The sequence below is a fragment of the Asparagus officinalis genome, chromosome 4 (assembly GCF_001876935.1).
Source record: "Asparagus officinalis chromosome 4, Aspof.V1, whole genome shotgun sequence".
NCBI lineage: Eukaryota > Viridiplantae > Streptophyta > Magnoliopsida > Asparagales > Asparagaceae > Asparagus > Asparagus officinalis.
This window is the reverse complement of record NC_033797.1, coordinates 138747985-138767977: the sequence shown is the minus strand read 5'-3', so window position 1 is coordinate 138767977 and position 19993 is coordinate 138747985. Positions and strand designations below refer to the sequence as shown.

The following is a 19993-nucleotide window of genomic DNA, read 5'->3' as shown; positions in this document are numbered from 1 at the left end:
TCCTCTTGTGGCAAAGATTAGAAAATGACTTAAAAAATTGACCCCTTCATGATTGTGTTAAACTTTATCATTTCCACCTAATTGCCAGATCAGAAGGCAAATTTATATTGACCCCAAACCCTTGACTTGCGCAAGTCCTCTCTGAGCCCTTATTAATGTTGGATGACACAAAGCAGTGGCTTCTTGTTTTCTATTGAGTCCTTTTTTATTTAAGTTTAATTAATGTTCCGAAAAATACAATTATGTTGTAATAACATAATTATATTATTTCTCTGGTAAATAAACTTTCCTCGAGCTGTTTAAGGGTTTAAAGATTATAAGTACGATATTAAGTTGATATACAAAATAATCATTCCACCACAAACGAGATGATACGTAAAAGAACTAAATAATGCCGCGATGGTCAGATTCAGGCCTTGATCCAAATACCAGATTTCTTGAGTGCTTACTATGAGCCTTCCGTCCAAGTTAGAATATGAATCCAAAGAGAACCATACTTATAAGTTATAAAGGCGTTTATTTTTGTAGTAAGAGTGTGTTTAGTAACCAAAGTGTTTCTTTTTGTAGTGTTTTTTTAAAAAACACCATACCATGGTGTTTATTTTTCAAACGTGTTTTCAAAACACCATTTATAGTTATTATTTATATAGCGGCGGTGGCGATGGCGGTGGCGACGGCTGCGGCGAGCGGCGACAAGCGGCGGATGGTCGGCGGGGCTAGCTGATTGATGACTTGTCCGGGTCGAGACAGGCTGCGGCTGTCGGCGGTGGCGGCCGACGGCTGGGCCGGGCGGTGGTGGGCGGCTTGGCGGACGGGGCGCCGCGCGGCGCGTCGGCTGGCGGGAACGCGCGCACGGCGGCTGCGGTACATGGACGGGCGCCGACGGCCGATGGGCAGCCGGCTGGCCGACGACGGCTAGCGGTGGCGGCGACGGTGGCGTAGGCAGGCGACGATGGGCTAGCGGTGGCGGCGGCCCGGTGTATCATGAGGTAGGCGCGACAGCGGCGGGTGCGGCGGCGGCGGCGCGACGGCGACGAGCAGCGGCGGGCGGCGGCGGGACGGCGACGGGCAGCCTGTCGACGGGGACAGGGCTAGGTGACGGCAGGTTAGCGACAGCGGTGGGTGGTGGCGGCGGGGCGGCGGACGGCGACGAGCAGCGGCGGGCGCGGCGGCGGACGGCCGACGGACATCGGCTTAAATGAAAAACGCAGTGGCGGCGGTGGCGGCGGAGGGCCGACGAGCACCGGCGGGCGGCTGACAGCCGGTGGCGGAGGGCGGCGACAGGCGGCACAACGGTAGGGTGGGACGACAAGGCGGCGAACGGCGGACGACCGACGACAGCGCGCCGGGGAGCGGGCGGCGGACGGGCGGTGGCTTAGATGAAAAAACGGAATCTCAAAACACCTTTTTGGTGTTTTAAGAAAATCGTTTATTTTTTATATTTTGTAAAGGGTCAAGTCAAAAAATCGCCCCGGTTGCCAAACACGTTTCATTGTTTTAAAAAAAAAATGAAAATGGTAAAAACGCCTGGTTGCCAAACGCTCCCTTAAAATTTCAAAATTAATTAACCACCTATCCCTCCGTGAATTATATAGTGAGTATTCTGATACAAACTGTACTGGTCATGTTCATTTGCTTCCAGACGTTTTCGATAGAAAATAACTGAATAGTTTTTTTTCTCAAGAGATACATATACCAGATTATAGGTATTCATATACTAATCAAATCTTCGAGTTGTTAATTTAAAGTGTAGACCCAAAGTCGAAACCGAAACTGGAATCGAGAAAAACAGGAGGAGACCTGCACGGTCGACCGCGAGTTTGCGACGATCGACCGCGAGTTTGCGGCGTCGTCTGCGAACGTGCACAGTAGCTCAGGAGAGTCTGGAGCTGATCGTGGTCGACCGCGCTGATCACGGTCGACCGTGGCGGTCGACCGCACAAACCCTGTAGGATTTTAGTTTCTGTCTTTTGATCACGGTCGACCGCGCCTGGCTTGGCGGTCGACCGCGCCAAACCCTGTAACTTTTCTAGGCTCTGTTGATTTTCACGGTCGACCGCGGGAACTTGGCGGTCGACCGCAACGTTGTTTGATTGTTTCCTAAACTGTTTAGGAATTCTGTTTGGGCTGAGTTTGATATAAATACCCAAACGTTTTAGGGTTTGATAGAACACGAAAAAGAGAGTTTTTGACTGCAAAAAAGAAAGAGAATCCCAGAGAGATAAAATCCTACTTTGAGAGCTTATAATTCTTCTTCAATTAATAAAGGAATTGTGTGGTGTGGCTCCTGAGGACGTAGGCACGTTGCCGAACCTCGTTAAATCTGTGTGCTCGTCTCTTTTATCTTCTTTACAAATTTTGATTTTTATTTGTGGTGAATTTTTCACTTTCCTACTTTCAACATAAGGTCCCGAAGGATAAGGATCCGATTTGATTGTTTCGGATTCCCCAACACGAGTAGCTCCTACTTCACTCTTAGTTGTAGTCAATCCCTCAAATTTATACTTTACTTTGATTTTGATGAATTGCAATGTTTTTATTAAATCGGTTTAATTATTTTATAAATGATTAAACTATTCAAATGAACTTACTTAATTAAATATCAGTTTTCATGCCTTCTCCAGCAGATCTCTCCCTCTCTCCTGCAAAACGATTGTTACCCCTCCCTCCACCCGGATTCCTGTTGACTTTTTTTTATTATGGATACCATTCTCTGTTTTTCATTATCTTTGTTTAGTGATACCTTTTTCATGATTCTAGTTAATTTTTTTGCTCTTACTATCTTTCCTAATTTATTGATACGTTTGTTTGCTTTCTTTTACCTTTTATCATTTCTTGTTACCTTCTATTGTTTAACGTTAACAATCATCTCTCCTCCTCGTTTTTCAATGCACACGATAAATCTCACGTACGAGCGAAACCTAGCACTTCATATCACATAGTTTTTCTCAAAATATATAAAACTGGTAGTGATAGAAGTTCAGAGCAAATTATAAACATATATAACTAATACTTACAACCCACAAGCTCAGCATTACAAGAATTTTATAAAACAAAACACATTGTTGGTTGTACATAACATCAAAAGAGAGGTTTTCCCGTATAAACGCCTCTTAGTAACATGCTACAACCAAAAGTTCAGCTTATATACGTAGATACGCCAGATCTGGAAAAAATTCAAAATGACGGGGTGAGCTAGGGTTCAGTGAGAACATTTCTCACTAGAGTTTCTAGAAATCTAACAAAATAAAAGTTCTTAGAAATAGTAAATTATAGGTTTTGCCCCTGAAATTCTGAAATGATAAAATATTGTGTAAAAGAACCTATTATCATTATTTTTAAAAAAGATACAATCTTTTAAAATTCCTTATGTGAAAACTGAATATAAAATTATAGTTTGCTAAATCAGACTTTTTCAAATCAAGATAGATACTTGAGAAAGAAAACGCATAATATTCCCAAAGCTTGATCAAAATCATCTTGTTGGGCTGGATGAGCTGGTTTGAACTGGGCCTGAACTTGGCTAGGCCCAAGTGTTGTACACACATATATTAGATAGGATCATGATAGCTACATACTGTTAGGGGCTGTTTGGTTTCCCCAAAAATTATAAAAAATGAAGGAAAAAGAAAGAAAATGGAGAAAAAGTATAACTTGGTGTAAGTTTTTCATAACATTTTTCTTTTCTTTGTTTGGTTCACATCTTGGAACCAAGAAAAATGATGATGTGCCAAATTCTTATTGGTTGATGTGACCCATATTTTAGGACACCCATTTCATGGTTTTTATTGAGGAAATTGGAGGAAAATTTGTTTGATGTTTTCATCATCTTCTTTATTTTTCTTTGATTTTAAGGACAACTTCTTTGAGGGGTTATTTTCTAATTTCGGCATTTTTTTGCCCTGCATTACGATCATACATAATTGTGTATATATATATATATATACAAATATACAACTTTATAAAAAAAAAGAAAAAATTGTGTCAAGACTCCAAAAGTAAAAAATTCATGTGGCCTAAACCCTCGTATTATTTTTTTGTGCATTGGCCCAAAATACAATGAGCTTTTGTGATTATGCCCCTATTTACACTGTCTAAGAGAAAAAAAATTCCAAAAACACCCCTCCTCTCCTCCTCCCCTCCCTCCTATCCCCAATCTCTTCTACTATGGAGACAACAACTGCTCCCTCCCTTTACCCCTCTTCTTCTCCTCTCTCTAAGCCTAACCTCCCTCCTCTTTCCCTCTTACTCCTCATCCCTCCGACCCCAACTGTTCCCTCTTCGGCTACCCCCTTTCTCCACCACCGACCTCAAGAGTACTCTCCAACCCCGTCGTCTCCCTCTCCCGCCTCTCCTCCTACTAATGTGAAAGGACGGGGTTTTGTCCACTTTCCTATCTCAATTGACCCCTTCCTAGTCCGTGATCGCCTCTTCATTGGCGACATCGACAACACTGACCAAACCCTAAACCCTAACCTCATCTATTGCCAGCGGCATCACCTACGTCCTCTCCCTCCTCTACTCTGCCTCCATCTCCGTCTTCAATAATTGTAAGCCCAACGTCGACATCCCTGTACGTCGACGAGATCAACAGGGTCTACGATAAAATCTGCTGATGTTTTTGAGTTTAATCCCAATCTATATTTTTGTTGCTATAATCTGTTTTTATGTGTTATGATTGTGTTATTTTGGAATTGCACACAATTTGTTTGTTGTTTTGCTTCAACCAGAGAACTTGGTGTATGTTGAATTAATAAAAAAAATAGATTAAGCTCAGTATGAAAATCATGTAATAGTTTATATCTATACAAATGAAATAAAATTAAAGTAGAACTCAATGAGATGACTGTCCATTGACCTTATTTTGTTATGTTTTGGGTTGTCCTATCCAGTACATGTTAACTTTAGCCAGTACTTGTTAACTATATCCATTACCTATTAACTTTACCCAGTACTTGTTAACTATATGTGATGTTTATTAATTTTAACCAGTACATGTTAACTATGTTCGATACTTATTAACTTTAGCTAGTACCTATTAACTATATCCAATACTTGTTAACTTTGGCCGATACCTATTAACTATATCTAGTACATATTAAATATTTTTATATATAATTAAGTTAGCTCTAATATCTATTTTCTTATTAACAGATGATGAGAAATTATCTAATATATAAATTATAAGTTACTTTTAATAGGCACAGTCATAGTCAACAATTATATGTGATACTTAACTAGAACAGTTTATAGTTAATATGTGCATGTTATAGTTAATATTTATATGTGATACTTAACAAGAACATGTTATAATTAATATGTACATGATATAGTTATTATGTACTTGTGATACTTAACATGTTATTTGGAGTAACATCTCCTCTCTGAGCTTGTTGCCATCCCCAATTTGGTTTTTTCGGAGTCGTACGGTTAAGTGGGTATATAATATATGGCTATTTGGAGATTGCTTGTAAAGTGTTTGATAAAATGCCAAAGAGAGATGTGTGAGGTCTCTGCAAGTTTAAAGCTTTAATTTGGAAACAATGTTTAGTTTTGTAATGCACAACTGTGTTGAATTAGAATTTTGTGGTTCATGCTAATGCTATGCGAGCTATCTTGTCATTTAAATGTAAAAGAGAGCACAAAGTTCTGATTTTGAATGCACAGTTGTGTTCAATTAGACAATCAGACATTTTCTTCAGCTAGATAAAGACCAAAAAATTATTGTATAGCAAAAATAAAGATGAAAAAGCATTATTAACATTTACTTTGACTCTCAATATTAGTGTACTGCCACTTTTGCATGTAACAAGCTTGTTAGGATACATAGTGTGAACTTTAAAGATAACTGCATATGCTCCTTCAAGCGGCTTCAAGATTTCTCTAACAAATTGTTAAGTTTATCCCTTTAATGTTATGTTCATCCATTGTATATTAACTTACATCATGTACTTGTTAACTTTAGTCAGTATCTGTTAAGTATATCTAGTACATGTTAACTTTAGCTAGTACATGTTAACTATATCCACTACCTATTAACTTTAGCCATTACTTGTTAACTATATCCGATATATGTTAACTTTAACCCGTACATATTAACTATATTCGATACCCGTTAACTTTATTCATTACCTGTTAACTATATCCACTACTTGTTAACTTTGGCGAGTACATGTTAACTATACCCAATACATGTTTGTTTTAACCAGTACCTGCTAACTATATCCAGTTGCTGTTAAATATTTTTATATATGGTCACAGTAGCTCTAATATAACTGAGTCTCTCAACAACTAAAATGCTTATCCTTAACAACTAAAGTGCTTATAATTTCATTGAATCGGCTATGAATTGCGATTGTGTTGGCAGATTGTAGTGGGATTATGAAGTTGTAGAGAAGCAATCTTAAGAGTGAAGCAAACAAATCAAATCCTACTAATTTGTCCTAAAAATCAAGCTCACTATCATCCACTCTCCAACACACATACTTAAATTAAAGAAATCCACACCAACTTTGCCACAAAATCTAAACTTTTAGGGTATTTTGATGAAGAGAGTAGAGTGAGGAGAATAATGGAGGCAAGAATGAAAATAAGGAAATAGGAAGAGAGCAGGAGAATCACCCTAGAGCTTTACTTGTTGAGGGGTAATGAAAGGTGGTACCAACGGGTGATGACGTAGGAGGTAGTGGCAAGGAGAGATTACATAGGAGGTGGTGATGAATAGGAAGAAGAATGAGAGGAGAGGCTAATGGTGACGGAGGGGGATGCGGGAGAGGGAGATGACAGAGTCAGAGGGAAACATGAAGAGGGAGAGGAGGAGGGTTAGGGTTAGGGTTAGAGTTAGAAGATGGTAGACTGAGAGGAGGGAGGAGCAGAAAGAAGGTTAGAGTTAGGAGAGAGAAGGAAAAAAGGGAGGAGCAGAATGAAGGTTAGAGTTAGGAGAGAGAAAGAAAGAAGGGAGGAGCAACATCATAGTGGGTTTTAGGAGAGAAGGGAGGAGGAGATGATGATGATTTTTAATAGGTGGAGAATAAAGGAGAGGTAAAATCGATAACTTGGGTAAAATTAATACAACTTTTAGTGCCAACACACAATAGAAATAATTAGGGGGGTTGAGCCACATAAAACCTTTATTTTTAGGGTCTTGACACAATTTTCCCTAAAAAAATTAGTGAGGATAGATAGAAGTGGAGGAATATATAGAAATCAGTCAATTGTGTTGAGCAAGTTAATAATTTTGAATTAATGATGTGACATTTTGTCCTCCCCACTCTTAAATATTAAAAAAATTCTATACACTGTTTTACAACAACTCTTTAAAAATTTGAAAATTTTAAAGGTTTTAAAAACAAAAGGTGGAATTCAAAATAATAAAGTATTTTTATTAATGTAAAATTTGGGAAATATTAAGTTGTAAATAATAGTTGTGATGGTTGAAATTTGTTGAAGAAGAGTTATAGGAAATTGATATGGGAAATTATTTTGATATTCAAATCAATGATGTATAAATGCTATAGATAAGAAAAAGCCCAAAAAGCTATACAAAAGTCATTGTCGCCAAAAGTTCTTTTCACCGCATAAATAAGTAAAAGACACAAATTAATGTTCATAATATATAAATAAATTAAGATAAAGTTAAGGAAATAATATTTGTTGGAGTTGAGGAAGCGGGATGGATTGAGAATGGAGGAAGTAGGAGGGAAAATGAGAATATGCTAAGAACTTGAAGAAACTTTGTATGAATTGCTTCAAAGCTTGATTACAAAACTTACATTCAAGGCTATTTATAGCCTCACAAGGAATTCTCTAGAATATTTAGAGTTTTCATGATACATCAAAATTCTAGAGAATTCTATATAATTCTACATACATCCATGCCTAATATATTTTCTTCCTAAATTATTCTAGATATTTCTACTTTACATACTTTTTTATAAATATCCTATAGTTTTCTAGAATTACAAATTATCTTCTAACACCCTTCCTTAATTTGTAATTCCCAACTCATTTCTAAATAGTATAAACTTTTTGGAGGGTAATGCTTTTGTGAACAACTCATTTCTAAATAGTATAAACTTTTTGGAGGGTAATGCTTTTGTGAAGATGTCTGCTAACTGTTCATTTGTTGAGATGAACTCTAACTTTTTGGAGGGTAATGCTTTTGTGAAGATGTCTGCTAACTGTTCATTTGTTGAGATGAACTCTAGCTCGATCTCCTTATCTTCAACAAGCTTCCTGATGAAATGATGACGAATCTCAAGATGTTTGGTTTTAGCATGGAAGACCGGATTCTTTGTCATGGCTATTGCAGACTTGCTGTCATAATAGAGAGTAATCGGTGACTCTTGGTGTTGTTGTAAATCAGATAAAATCCTTCGAAGCCATACTACTTCGCATGCGACATTTGTAGCTGAAATATACTCTGCTTCTGTAGATGAGAGAGCTATGATCTGTTGTTTCTTTGAGGTCCAGGATATTACCTTAGATCCCAGAGTGAAAACATATCCTGAAGTGCTTTTGCGATCATCAATGCATCTAGCCCAGTCGCTGTCAGTGTAGCCAGATAATGCATTGTCTTCTTCTGTTGTGTATTTGATTCCCATACTCTTTGTTCCTTGAAGATATCGAAGAATCCGCTTCGCTGCTCCATAGTGTAGCTTACTTGGATTGCTCATGAATCTGGACACAATGCTTACAGCATACAATATGTCTGGCCTAGTGTTTGTGAGGTAGATTAGTGATCCGACTAGGCTTTTGTAACTTGAGGCATCCACCTTTGGTGCTCCATCGTTCATTGATAGCTTTTCATTTAGCAATGCTGGTGTAGCTACTGGATTGCAATTCTTCATGTTGAACTTCTTCAGAAGATCTTCGTAGTATTTCTCTTGATTGATGAATATTTCTCCTTCAGTTTGTTTTACTTGTAGTCTCAGAAAATATCTCATCAATCCTAAATCTGTCATCTCAAAATCTTCTTTCATCTTTCTTTTAAATTCTTCAATCATTATGGTGTTAGTACCACAATAAATTAAATCATCAACATATAGGCAAATGATAAGGAAGTCTGCACCTTTTTTCTTCACATATAGAGATATTTCACTCGGGCTCCTTTGAAATCCATTCTCATGAAAATAGCTATCAATTTTGCTATTCCAAGCCCGTGGTGCTTGCTTCAACCCGTATAGTGCTTTGTGCAACCGATAAACTTTGTTTTCTTCTTTCTTGACTATGTAGCCCTGTGGTTGCTCGACATAGACTTCCTCTTCGAGTTCTCCATTTAGGAATGCAGACTTGACATCTAGCTGAAATACTTTGAGCTTGAGCTGTACTGCTATAGCCAATACCAACCTTATAGTCTCCATACGAGCAACTGGGGCAAATGTCTCATTGAAGTCGACTCCTGGTTGTTGAGAGTAACCCTTCGCGACTAATCGAGCCTTGAGTTTCTGAACGGAGCCATCTTCATTGTACTTGGTTTTGTATATCCACTTAAGGCCAATGACCTCCTTTCCTTCTGGAAGATTCACCAGCTCCCATGTTTTGTTCTTCTCGATCATGTAGATTTCTTCATCCATTGCTTTTCTCCAGCCTTCATCTTGGACGGCTTCTTCAAATTTCTGTGGTTCACAGGAGAAGAATGCTACGTCACAGGAGTCATAAATATCTTGAAGTGAACACACCTTTTTAGGCGGTGAATCTGTGTCTGAAGTTGATGCATCTGAGGATCTTAGACTAGGAGAATCTTGATATGACGTGGCTCCCCTCGTTTCTTCTTCAATGATGCTTGGTGTTGAGGTTTGATGCGGTTCACCGTTCCATGTTCCTGCTTCATCGAAGATAACATCTCTAGATACCACCAATTTATTAGTATCAAGATTGTATAATCTGTAGGCTTTGGATTTTTCACTGTAGCCAATAAAGATGAGTTTTTCTCCTTTTTCATCAAACTTTTCCTTCCTTAGTTGTGTTGGTTTATGTGCATAGGCGATACAACCAAATACCTTAAAGAAATCCACTTTCGCCTTTCGCCTATACCAAGCTTCATATGGCGTCTTGTCTGGCACAGCTTTTGTTGGTGATCTATTCAAGATGTAGACTGCTGTATATACTACCTCAGTCCATAATTTGTTTGGGAGATTTTTACTTTTTAACATGCTCCTCGCCATCTCCACAATTGATCTATTTTTTTTTTCTGCTACTCCATTTTGTTGTAGAGTGTACCTTGTTGTTAGCTCCTTTTTAATTCCATATTTTTTACAAAAATTTTGAAATTCATTGGAAGTAAACTCTCCTCCATGATCAGTTCTCAGAACTTTTAATTTGTGACCACTTTGCTTTTCTACAAGAGCCTTATACTCAATAAACTTTGAGAATACTTCTGATTTTGCTTTTAAGAAATATACCCGCATCATTCTGCTATAATCATCAACAAATAATAAGAAATATCTTCTTCCATTTAATGATGGGGTTTGCGTTGGGCCACAAACATCAGAATGCACTAATTCTAACGGGGCTTTTGCTCTCTAAGATGTTTTAGTAAATGGTAAGCGATGCATTTTTCCATAAATGTATCCTTCACAAACTTTTTCTTCTTTATTTATGTGTGGGAGTCCTATCACCATATTCTTCTTTTTTTAGTAAATTTAGACTCTTGAAGTTTAAGTGGCCATATCTTTGATGCCATAATAGAGAATCATTATTTTCTTCTGATTTGAGTGCAAGATTCTCTATTGACATTTTTAAGGGAAAAACTTTGTTGGAGCCATTTTTATTCTAGCCACTATCTGCTTATTCTTATCATCTATTATCACACATTCATTCTTAAAGAAATTGATTGCATATCCTTTTTGGATTAATTGTCCCACACTAAGTAAATTTTGAGTTAGCCCCGTAACATAAAGAACATCTGAGATGTCTTTCGTCTTACCTCCATTTGTCTGGACTGCTATCACTCGCTTTCCTTCAATGTTTTGTAATTTTCTGTCTCCAAGCTTTATTTGAGAGCTTGTTTCATCCTTCAACTCTACGAAGATGCTCTTATTTCCTGTCATATGATTGCTGCATCCACTATCCAAATACCAAATATCCTTTTCTTCTGGTTGTGCATTAAAACATGAATAAAGTAGGTGATCGGTTTCTACTTCTGTATAGTGGACTTTATTATTTTTCTGATACCAGCAATCTTTTTTGGGAGTGATTAACATTTCTACAGTTTGTGCATTTAAACTTACAGTTGTATGTGTTATGTCCAGACTTACTACATATTTTACAATAGGAGGTAGACTTACCTTTTGAGAAATCTTTATCTCTCTCATTAATTTTTCTTTGTCTCCCTAACTTTCTTTCATGGTAGTTGCCTCCTCCATCTTGTACTTTCTGAGAAAATATTCTTTCTTTATTTTCTTTAGTTCCATCTCCTCCTTTCCTTGAAAATATTAGTTTTGACTGAAACGCTTGCTCCACCTCTTGGCTTGAAAATCTGCTTCTTCTAAGCTCATGTGACTCCAAAGAAGTCATTAGTTCATAAAAACTTAATTTTGATAAGTCTTTAGATTCTTTTATGACAGCAACAATATGATCCCATGTAGGGGAAAGACTTCTTAGTATCTTCTCAACTATCTTCTTATCCTCTATTTTATCCCCATAGCTTCTAATTTGATTAATAATTGAGGTAACTCTATCAGAAAATTCTTTCACGGATTCATTATCTTTCATCTTTATGTTGTCAAAGTCTCTCCATAAGGATTGTAGTTTGATAGAGATTACTTTATCGGAGCCCTTGAATTCTTATTTGAGTATGTCCCATGCATCCTTTGATTTTGACGCGGACATTATTCGGGGAAAGATTGCTTTGCTTACCCCTTGTTGGATAAAGAGAAACGCCTTCGCATCTTTTTTTTCTTGTTCTCTTTATACTCCTTTTGCTTTGCTGGTGTCCATGATGTTAACATTGCTGAGTCATCTGGACCTTCATAGCCTTCTTCGACAAGCTCCCAAAGTTCTTGAGAGATGAAGAGTGTCTTCATTTGGAGGCTCCAGAAGTCATAGTTTTCGCCGTCGAAAATGGGGACTAAGTTTTGAGAGCTCCAGAAGTCATAGTTTTCGCCGTCGAAAATGGGGACTAAGTTTTGAGAGTAATTGAAAAGAGAATGGGTAATTGCTAATGAGGCTGCCATTTAGAATGGTAGTGAAAGGCTAAATGCTTTCAAGATTGATTTGAGGTGGAAAATGATGGCTCTGATACCAAATTTGTTGGAGTTGAGGAAGCGGGATGGATTGAGAATGGAGGAAATATATAGGAGGGAAAATGAGAAGAGGCTAAGAACTTGAAGAAACTTTGTATGAATTGCTTCAAAGCTTGATTACAAAGCTTACATTCAAGACTATTTATAACCTCACAAGGAATTCTCTAGAATATTTAGAGTTTTCATGATACATCAAAATTCTAGAGAATTCTATATAATTCTACATACATCCATGCTTAATATATTTTCTTCTTAAATTATTCTAGATATTTCTACTTTACATATTTTTTTACAAATATCCTAGAGTTTTCTAGAATTACAAATTATCTTCTAACAATATTGTGTCAAAGTTTACCTGCATTTCTTGCTCCTATCAAATTATGCAAAAAAGAATATTATTGCAGATATGACCTAAATATAATTTTGATAAATTATTTTTTATCAGTTTATTTGAAGCTATACCACTATCGTTTCTATTTCTTATATCATGTGCATTACGCACATAATAATAAAGATGTAGAATGAAGGAAAATAAGCCAATGCTATATACACACATCAAATTCAAACCATTATCATTCACATTTTCCACAAATATTCAAAAAATTATCGAACTTACAATATTACAATGTATTTATCAAATATTTGCATTTCTCGATGGTCGAAACTTGGCAAAACTGACCAAACAAGAACACTTATTCAATGAAAATTTTCGAAGGTTAATCGAGTCAATATTGTAAAGAGTTACGGCGGTGGTCCAAATTTACGAAGAACCATGTAATGAGCTAAAATTGGAGAACAGCTGAACTTGATGAACAAACTGGCTGTCGTGCACCAGCGGGTTCCCTGATCTCGCTGGAGGTGATCCACAGTAGCAAGACGGCGAGCATCCTATAATTGCGGGTTCTCTTCCTTGATTACTCTGCACCAAATTTACGAGAATTTTAACGTGTCAATCTTTTTTCATGATACATATATTTTCTTGCACAAGTACTAAAAGTCTAAAAAAATATCGATCTTCAAGTGTTAAGTTTTCGTTAATTTTTCTGAGCAATATGTACATTTATTGAGCAGCAGATTGAGATTTCATAGCAAATTAGCCAAAGAATCGATCCTTCTCTGAAGTGATTTTTCTAGAAGGGTGTTAATCAGTAATTTTATTTAATTTTTTTTATGATTTATATTTTTTGATTAAATTGATATAAATTTCTAACAACGGTCGACATCCAAAACAACACATCAACTGTTTTTTGCATGCAAAGGTTTGAACTGAGGACCTTAGATTTTGAATGCAAGTTGAATGCTTGTTCTACATGTAGACTTCTAGTAATAGTAATTAAGACTTCATCCAAAAGCATCCTCTTTTATGTTGATCCTTTTATTTTAGATGTGCATATAACATCACCATAATGTTCCTTTTAATTTTAGATGTATTTATAACATCACCATAATGTCCCTCTTCTCTCCTAAAAAAAACGATAAATGAAAAAATAAAAAGAAAATTGTTTTTAATTCTAACGCATATATATCCCATTTATTACTGCAAATACCAAAAGGTTTATAACTATACCTTTCTTGATGCAACGTCCAATATTTCGCTGCTCTCTTGACTACCTGAATGGCTGGTTACACAGCATAACAAAAATATTTTTGTTAGCATTAAGAATGAGAATATATAATTAAACGCTTAAACTATACTGCCGTATATATGTGAATATATATACATCATACATGGTTGTATTCATAAGATCAGTATCATTACCTTGCCTCAATATTTAAGATAGCAATTGTAACATTAATGGTCTTTTTGTGAAGGCTAAATCGCATGACTTGCATCATTTACATCTTGGTAGTACTGTATCACATTCAACTCTTTTCTACGGTTGTATTTTGATACTTTCAGAGGGATAATTACAAGTAGCCTCTCTCTCTCCTCTGTAAAAATTAAGGGAATACCGTTGTATGAGTTTGAGAGATAATAAATTACTACTTAATGTATAAGTTGTTGTGTACGTATTGTTGTGCGCCGCGGAAGCCCCAAATAGACAAATCAAAAGCACACACAAGAACAATAGTAGACCACAAGTGAACACAAGCTAACCAATCACAGCAAGAACACAAGATATACGTGGTTCGGCAATGTGCCTACGTCCACGGGGCAAGGAGGGGGAAGCTTTACTAATGAAATCAAAGGGGAATACAAATTAGGGTTACAAATCTTACCCAAAACCCTCAAACAAGACCAATTGATCTCTCCAATAGACTCCAACAATAGAAGCCATCAAAATCCCTTTTCAGCAGCTCAAAATCTCCAAAGCTTAACCCTAGAAACGAGTTTAGGGTTTATATACAACTTACAAACGAAACGGGTCTGGAAACAGAACCCAACCCAAACCCGCAGCGGCGGTCGACCGACACGGTCGACCGCGATCCATCGCGGTCGACCGGACCGGTCGACCGCCCACCATCCAGCAAGAGACCCAAACTCCAGAGAGTTCGGCGGTCGACCGAACCCACTAAGTCTCGTGCACGAACGCGATCGACCGCACCGGTCGACCGCCACTTAGTCTGTCTGATTCTGATCTACTATTCTGCCAATTCTACAAATCTCCACCTTGGCGAACGTTTATCAAAATTGAGCCGACACCAAAGCACCCCTAATCAACTTAACCGGCTGCATCTGCAAGACTGCCTACGTATCCTCTTGCCCAAGGAATCAAGCCAAACGTAGTTCATCGAAATGGTCGCCAACGGCCTCAACAATGAAGAATATTCAACAAATTCAAACAGTGACCAAACTTCACACCTGATACAACTTTGGTCAACATATCAGCAGGGTTATCCTTAGTGTGGACCTTCTCCAACGTGACATCACCATCATCTAATACGTCACGTACAAAATGAAATCTGACATCAATGTGCTTTGTGCGTGCATGGTAGACTTGGTTCTTCGCCAAATAGATAGCTGACATACTATCACAATATACCTGAATGGTCTCCTGTGTAATCCCCAAGTCACCCAACAAACCATGTAGCCACAAAGCCTCCTTCACTGCTTCAGTCACCGCCATATATTCCGCCTCCGTAGTAGAAAGCGCCACTGTAGACTGAAGAGCCAACACACCGGTGCACTAGCCAATGTAAAAACATAACCTGTAGTGAACCGACGCTTGTCAAGATCTCCGACATAGTCTGAATCCACGTAGCCAATACAATCCTGCCCTGTCTCCTCATTCTTCGCAAATAGCAGCCCAACATCTACGGTACCCTTAATATACCGTAGAATCCACTTCATGGCCTCCCAATGCCCCTTCCCGGGGTTGTGCATGTACCTAGATACCATGCTCACGGCCTGTGATAAATCTGGCCTAGTACACACTATAGCATACATCAAGCTACCCACTGCGCTGGCGTACGGAACTTTGGACATGTAGTCCATATCCTCCACTGAAACTGGTGACATCAAGGCTGAAAGCTTAAAGTGGAGAGCTAATGGAGTACTTACCACCTTGGTATTACCCTCAAAACTGAATTTCTTCAGCATCTTCTGCAAGTAACTCCTCTGTGTAAGCTTCAATCTCCCCTTCACCCTGTCTCGCTCAATCTCCATACCCAATATCTTCTTAGCCTCTCAAATTCTGATGACAGCTCCTTTTTCAATTTCCCAATAGCTGAAGTGTTCCTGGAAGCTATGAGCATATCATCAACATACAATAACAAATAAATGTGCTCACCATCCTGTAGCTTGCGCATATAAACACACGGGTCATAAGGGCTCCTCGTGTACCCTCGGCCAATCATAAAGCTATCAAATCTCAAGGGCTCCTCGTGTACCCTCGGCCAATCATAAAGCTATCAAATCTCTTGTACCACTGTCGCAGTGATTGCTTCAGTCCATAAAGAGATTTCTTCAATTTGCACACCAAGTCTTCTCTTCCTGCAGCTTTAATAAACCCCATAGGTTGTGTCATGTAGATCTCCTCATCTAAGTCTCCATGTAGAAAGGCCGTCTTCACGTCCATTTGGACCAAATCTAAGTCCAGCTGTGCCACCAATGCTAATAGTATCTGAATCGATGAATGCTTCACAACGGGTGAAAACACCTCATTGTAGTCAACGCCCTCAAGCTGTGCATATCCCTTGACAACCAATCTGGCCTTGAACCGAATGTCCCCAATAGAAGATCCCTCCTTCTTAGCATACACCCACTTGCAACCAATAACTTTCTTACCCTTCTGGCCGACGAATCTCTCTCCTCGGTCTATCTGCTGCAATGGACCTCTGAGCATGACCCTGCTCCTGAGCCTCACCATCCACTGTATCCCCCAAATGCCCGACTGTCATCTCAACTCCTTCTCGTGTCACCTCTGTAGGAGTCTCTATGGGAACAGTGCCAACTGGAGTGGGTGGAGTCACATCATCCTCCACCTGTTGCGATATCCCTCCTGACTGATCTTCCTCCACCTGCTGAGGAACTTGAGGCTTCATCATGTAAGCCTCATCGAATGTGACATCTCTGCTAATGATCATCTTCTTGTCTTGTGGATCCCATAATTTGAAGCCTTTTACACCTTCTCTAAATCCCACAAAAATCGCCTTCCTCGCTCTCGGATTCAACTTCCCATCACTAACATGGAAATAAGCTGGACACCCAAATATCCGAAGAGTCTCATAATCACTAGCCACAGAACCAGACCAATGCTCCAAAGGAGTCTTTCACTCTATCGCAGTGCACGGCAACCTGTTAACGAGATGGCTCGCATAAACCAACGCCTCGGCCCAAAAAGATCTAGATAATCCACTCTGCATCATCATACATCGTACCTTCTCCAGTAAGGTACAGTTCAATCTCTCGGCCACCCCGTTCTGTTATAGTGTCTCTCTAACTGTGAAGTGTCTTCTAATGCCATGATCCTGGTAAAACTACAAAAATGGATCACTCTTATACTCTCCCCCATTGTCTGAACGAAGAGTCTTCACCTTTCTACCTGTCTGCAGCTTCACTTTCTTCTTCCACTCCACAAATATATCCAGGACCTCATGTTTATGCTTCATGGTATATACCCAATTCCTCCTGGAATAATCATCAATGAAAGTGATGAAATAATTTACCCCACCAAGCGATGTGTGCTTAGAAGGGCCCCAAACATCTGTGTGAATGTAGTCTAATATACCTTGGGTGTTGTGAATTGCGGTGCCAAACTTCACTTTAGTCTTCTTCCCAAGTATGCAATGCTCACACAGCTCCATCTTGTAGGTCTTTGCACCTTTCAATAGTCCCTATTTTGCCAATGACTGTAGGGACTTTTTACCTGTGTGTCCAAGCCTCATGTGCCATAGTGTGGTAGTGTCCTCTTCTGTGGTGATAGAAGTCGCCAGACCCCCTGTAACTGTCTTGCCCTTCAAGTAGTATAGGTTGTTTTTCCTGACACCTCGCATCACCACCATGGATCCCTTCATGACCTTCAAACTAGCATCCTCTAATATCACTCTATAACCGGATGCCTCCAAAGTCCCAAGAGAAATGAGGTTCTTCGTCAACTGCGGCACGAACCTCACATCTTTCAATTCCCTAGTCACCCCGTCATGCATTCTGATTCTGACTGAGCCAATCCCACTAATAGGACAAACGTGATCGTTCCCCATGAGCACCACGTCTCCTCTCTTCAACTCCTCAAAGGTGGTAAACCAGCCCCTCTTAGGGCAAATATGAAATGTAGCTCCCGAATCAAGCATCCACTCCGTAGAGTCGGTATAACAAACTGACGGCAGTGCGGGACAAGAATAACCGGAAGAATCCGAATCTGAAATGTCATCAACAACCTTAGCAACATTCACCTCTGAAGCTTGTACAGCTTTCACCCTTTGCTTCCCGGCTCTATCCTTCAACTTTGGGCACTCATTCTTCCAATGTCCCTCTTCTTTGCAAAAGGCACATTGATTTCTACCAACACTTTTATGGCCACCCCTATTCTTTGATTTTGAGCGGTTAAACTTTTGGCGGTTTGGACTACGGTCACGAACTGCAAGTGCATCACCTGATGCCTTCTCGGAGGGCTCACAATCATTCTTCCTCAGCTCATAATTCACCAATGCCGAGGTCACCTCCTTGTAGCTAACTGTAGTTCGCCCATTTATCATAGTGAGAACAAAAGTACTAAATTCATCATCCAGCAACGAACACAATAATAACATCGCCTTATCTTCATCCTCCACCATGATATCAACATTGGCCATATCCAAAATTAGCTTTGTGAAGTTGTTAACATGCTCTCGAATGGAAACTCCTCTCTTCATCTTGAATTGGTAGAACCTTTTCTTCAAATGAAGCCTATTCTCAATGCTCTTTGTCAAATATTTTTCATTGAGCGTTTCCCACAATCTCTTTGCCGACGTCTCATTCATCACATCATAGATAAGATCCGGCGTTAAGCATGACCGAATAACCCCACAAGCCCTACTGTGCATTTTCTTCCAAACCCTATCATCAATCTCCTCCGGTTTCTCTTGAAACTCAAGAGTCTCCTCTAAATTTTGTGCATCTAAGACGTCCATTACTTGACACCTCCATAAACCGAAGTTAATCTTGCCGTCGAACTTTGGGACATCAATTTTAGTGTTATTGATGCTCAAATTTTGGATCGCCTTTGTCAAAGCAGACCCCGATGTACTAGTAGCACTTGAACTAGCCTTGCTTGTATCACCCATATTGTAGATCTACTCTCCCAACAAGAACCCAACAATGAATCCTTCGAATAAACTCTCAAATCCAACCCGGAGCTCTGATACCACTTCTTGTGCGCCGCGGAAGCCCCAAATAGACAAATCAAAAGCACACACAAGAACAATAGTAGACCACAAGTGAACACAAGCTAACCAATCACAGCAAGAACACAAGATATACGTGGTTCGGCAATGTGCCTACGTCCACGGGGCAAGGAGGGGGAAGCTTTACTATTTGAAATCAAGGGGAATACAAATTAGGGTTACAAATCTTACCCAAAACCCTCAAACAAGACCAATTGATCTCTCCAATAGACTCCAACAATAGAAGCCCTCAAAATCCCTTTTCAGCAGCTCAAAATCTCCAAAGCTTAACTCTAGAAACGAGTTTAGGGTTTATATACAACTTACAAACAAAACGGGTCTGAAAACAGAACCCAACCCAAACCCGCAGCGGCGGTCGACCGGTGCGGTCGACCGCACTCCATCCAGCTGCCATCCAAATATTCCAGAGAGTTCATCGGTCGACCGGGTCGGTCAACCGCCACCAAAACAGACCTTACGGTCGACCGTATCGGTCGACCGACACCAAAGCTGATGCCCACTAAGTCTTGTGCACGAACGCGGTCGACCGCACCGGTCGACGCCACTTGTCTGCCTGATTCTGATCTACTATCCTGCCAATTCTACACGTATGGGGCCTGGTTTTTATGGAGAATACATCTAAATCATGCGAATCAGATTTGAACGCCTACAGAATTACGACCCCCTGTTGTGGGGTACGGCCAGCGCAAGTGTCAATAAGGCAGCATCCAAAGAAAAGAAACTTTACATCATATGGTGAGGGCATTTTTGTACTTCTTGCGTTATACACAGTTATCTATTGCTATAAATACATAGAATCGTGACCTAGAGCTATACGAGGAAATAGAAGGAAGAAAACCTGTGGCTGCAACTAAGAGGAGGATACAAAAACTCAGGCACCGCGGGAGCAGCCCTGCGTGGCCTCGGACAAACAGGCATCGGCT

The 19993-nt window shown here is 39.4% G+C and overlaps 1 protein-coding gene and 1 long non-coding RNA gene across 2 annotated transcripts; both read right to left on the bottom strand.

Annotated features, from left to right (window-relative positions):
* On the bottom strand, positions 10740-11715 carry LOC109839376. The gene is made up of 2 exons (XM_020407804.1): positions 11289-11715; positions 10740-11206 (listed from the first exon to the last, which is right to left on the bottom strand). Exons 1-2 carry the CDS (start codon positions 11713-11715, stop codon positions 10740-10742), a joined length of 894 nt encoding a protein of 297 aa, XP_020263393.1.
* On the bottom strand, positions 12830-19993 carry LOC109836188. Its single transcript, XR_002245868.1, has 3 exons — positions 19909-19993; positions 13813-13864; positions 12830-13164 (listed from the first exon to the last, which is right to left on the bottom strand). It is a non-coding gene; the product is annotated as an uncharacterized LOC109836188 (long non-coding RNA).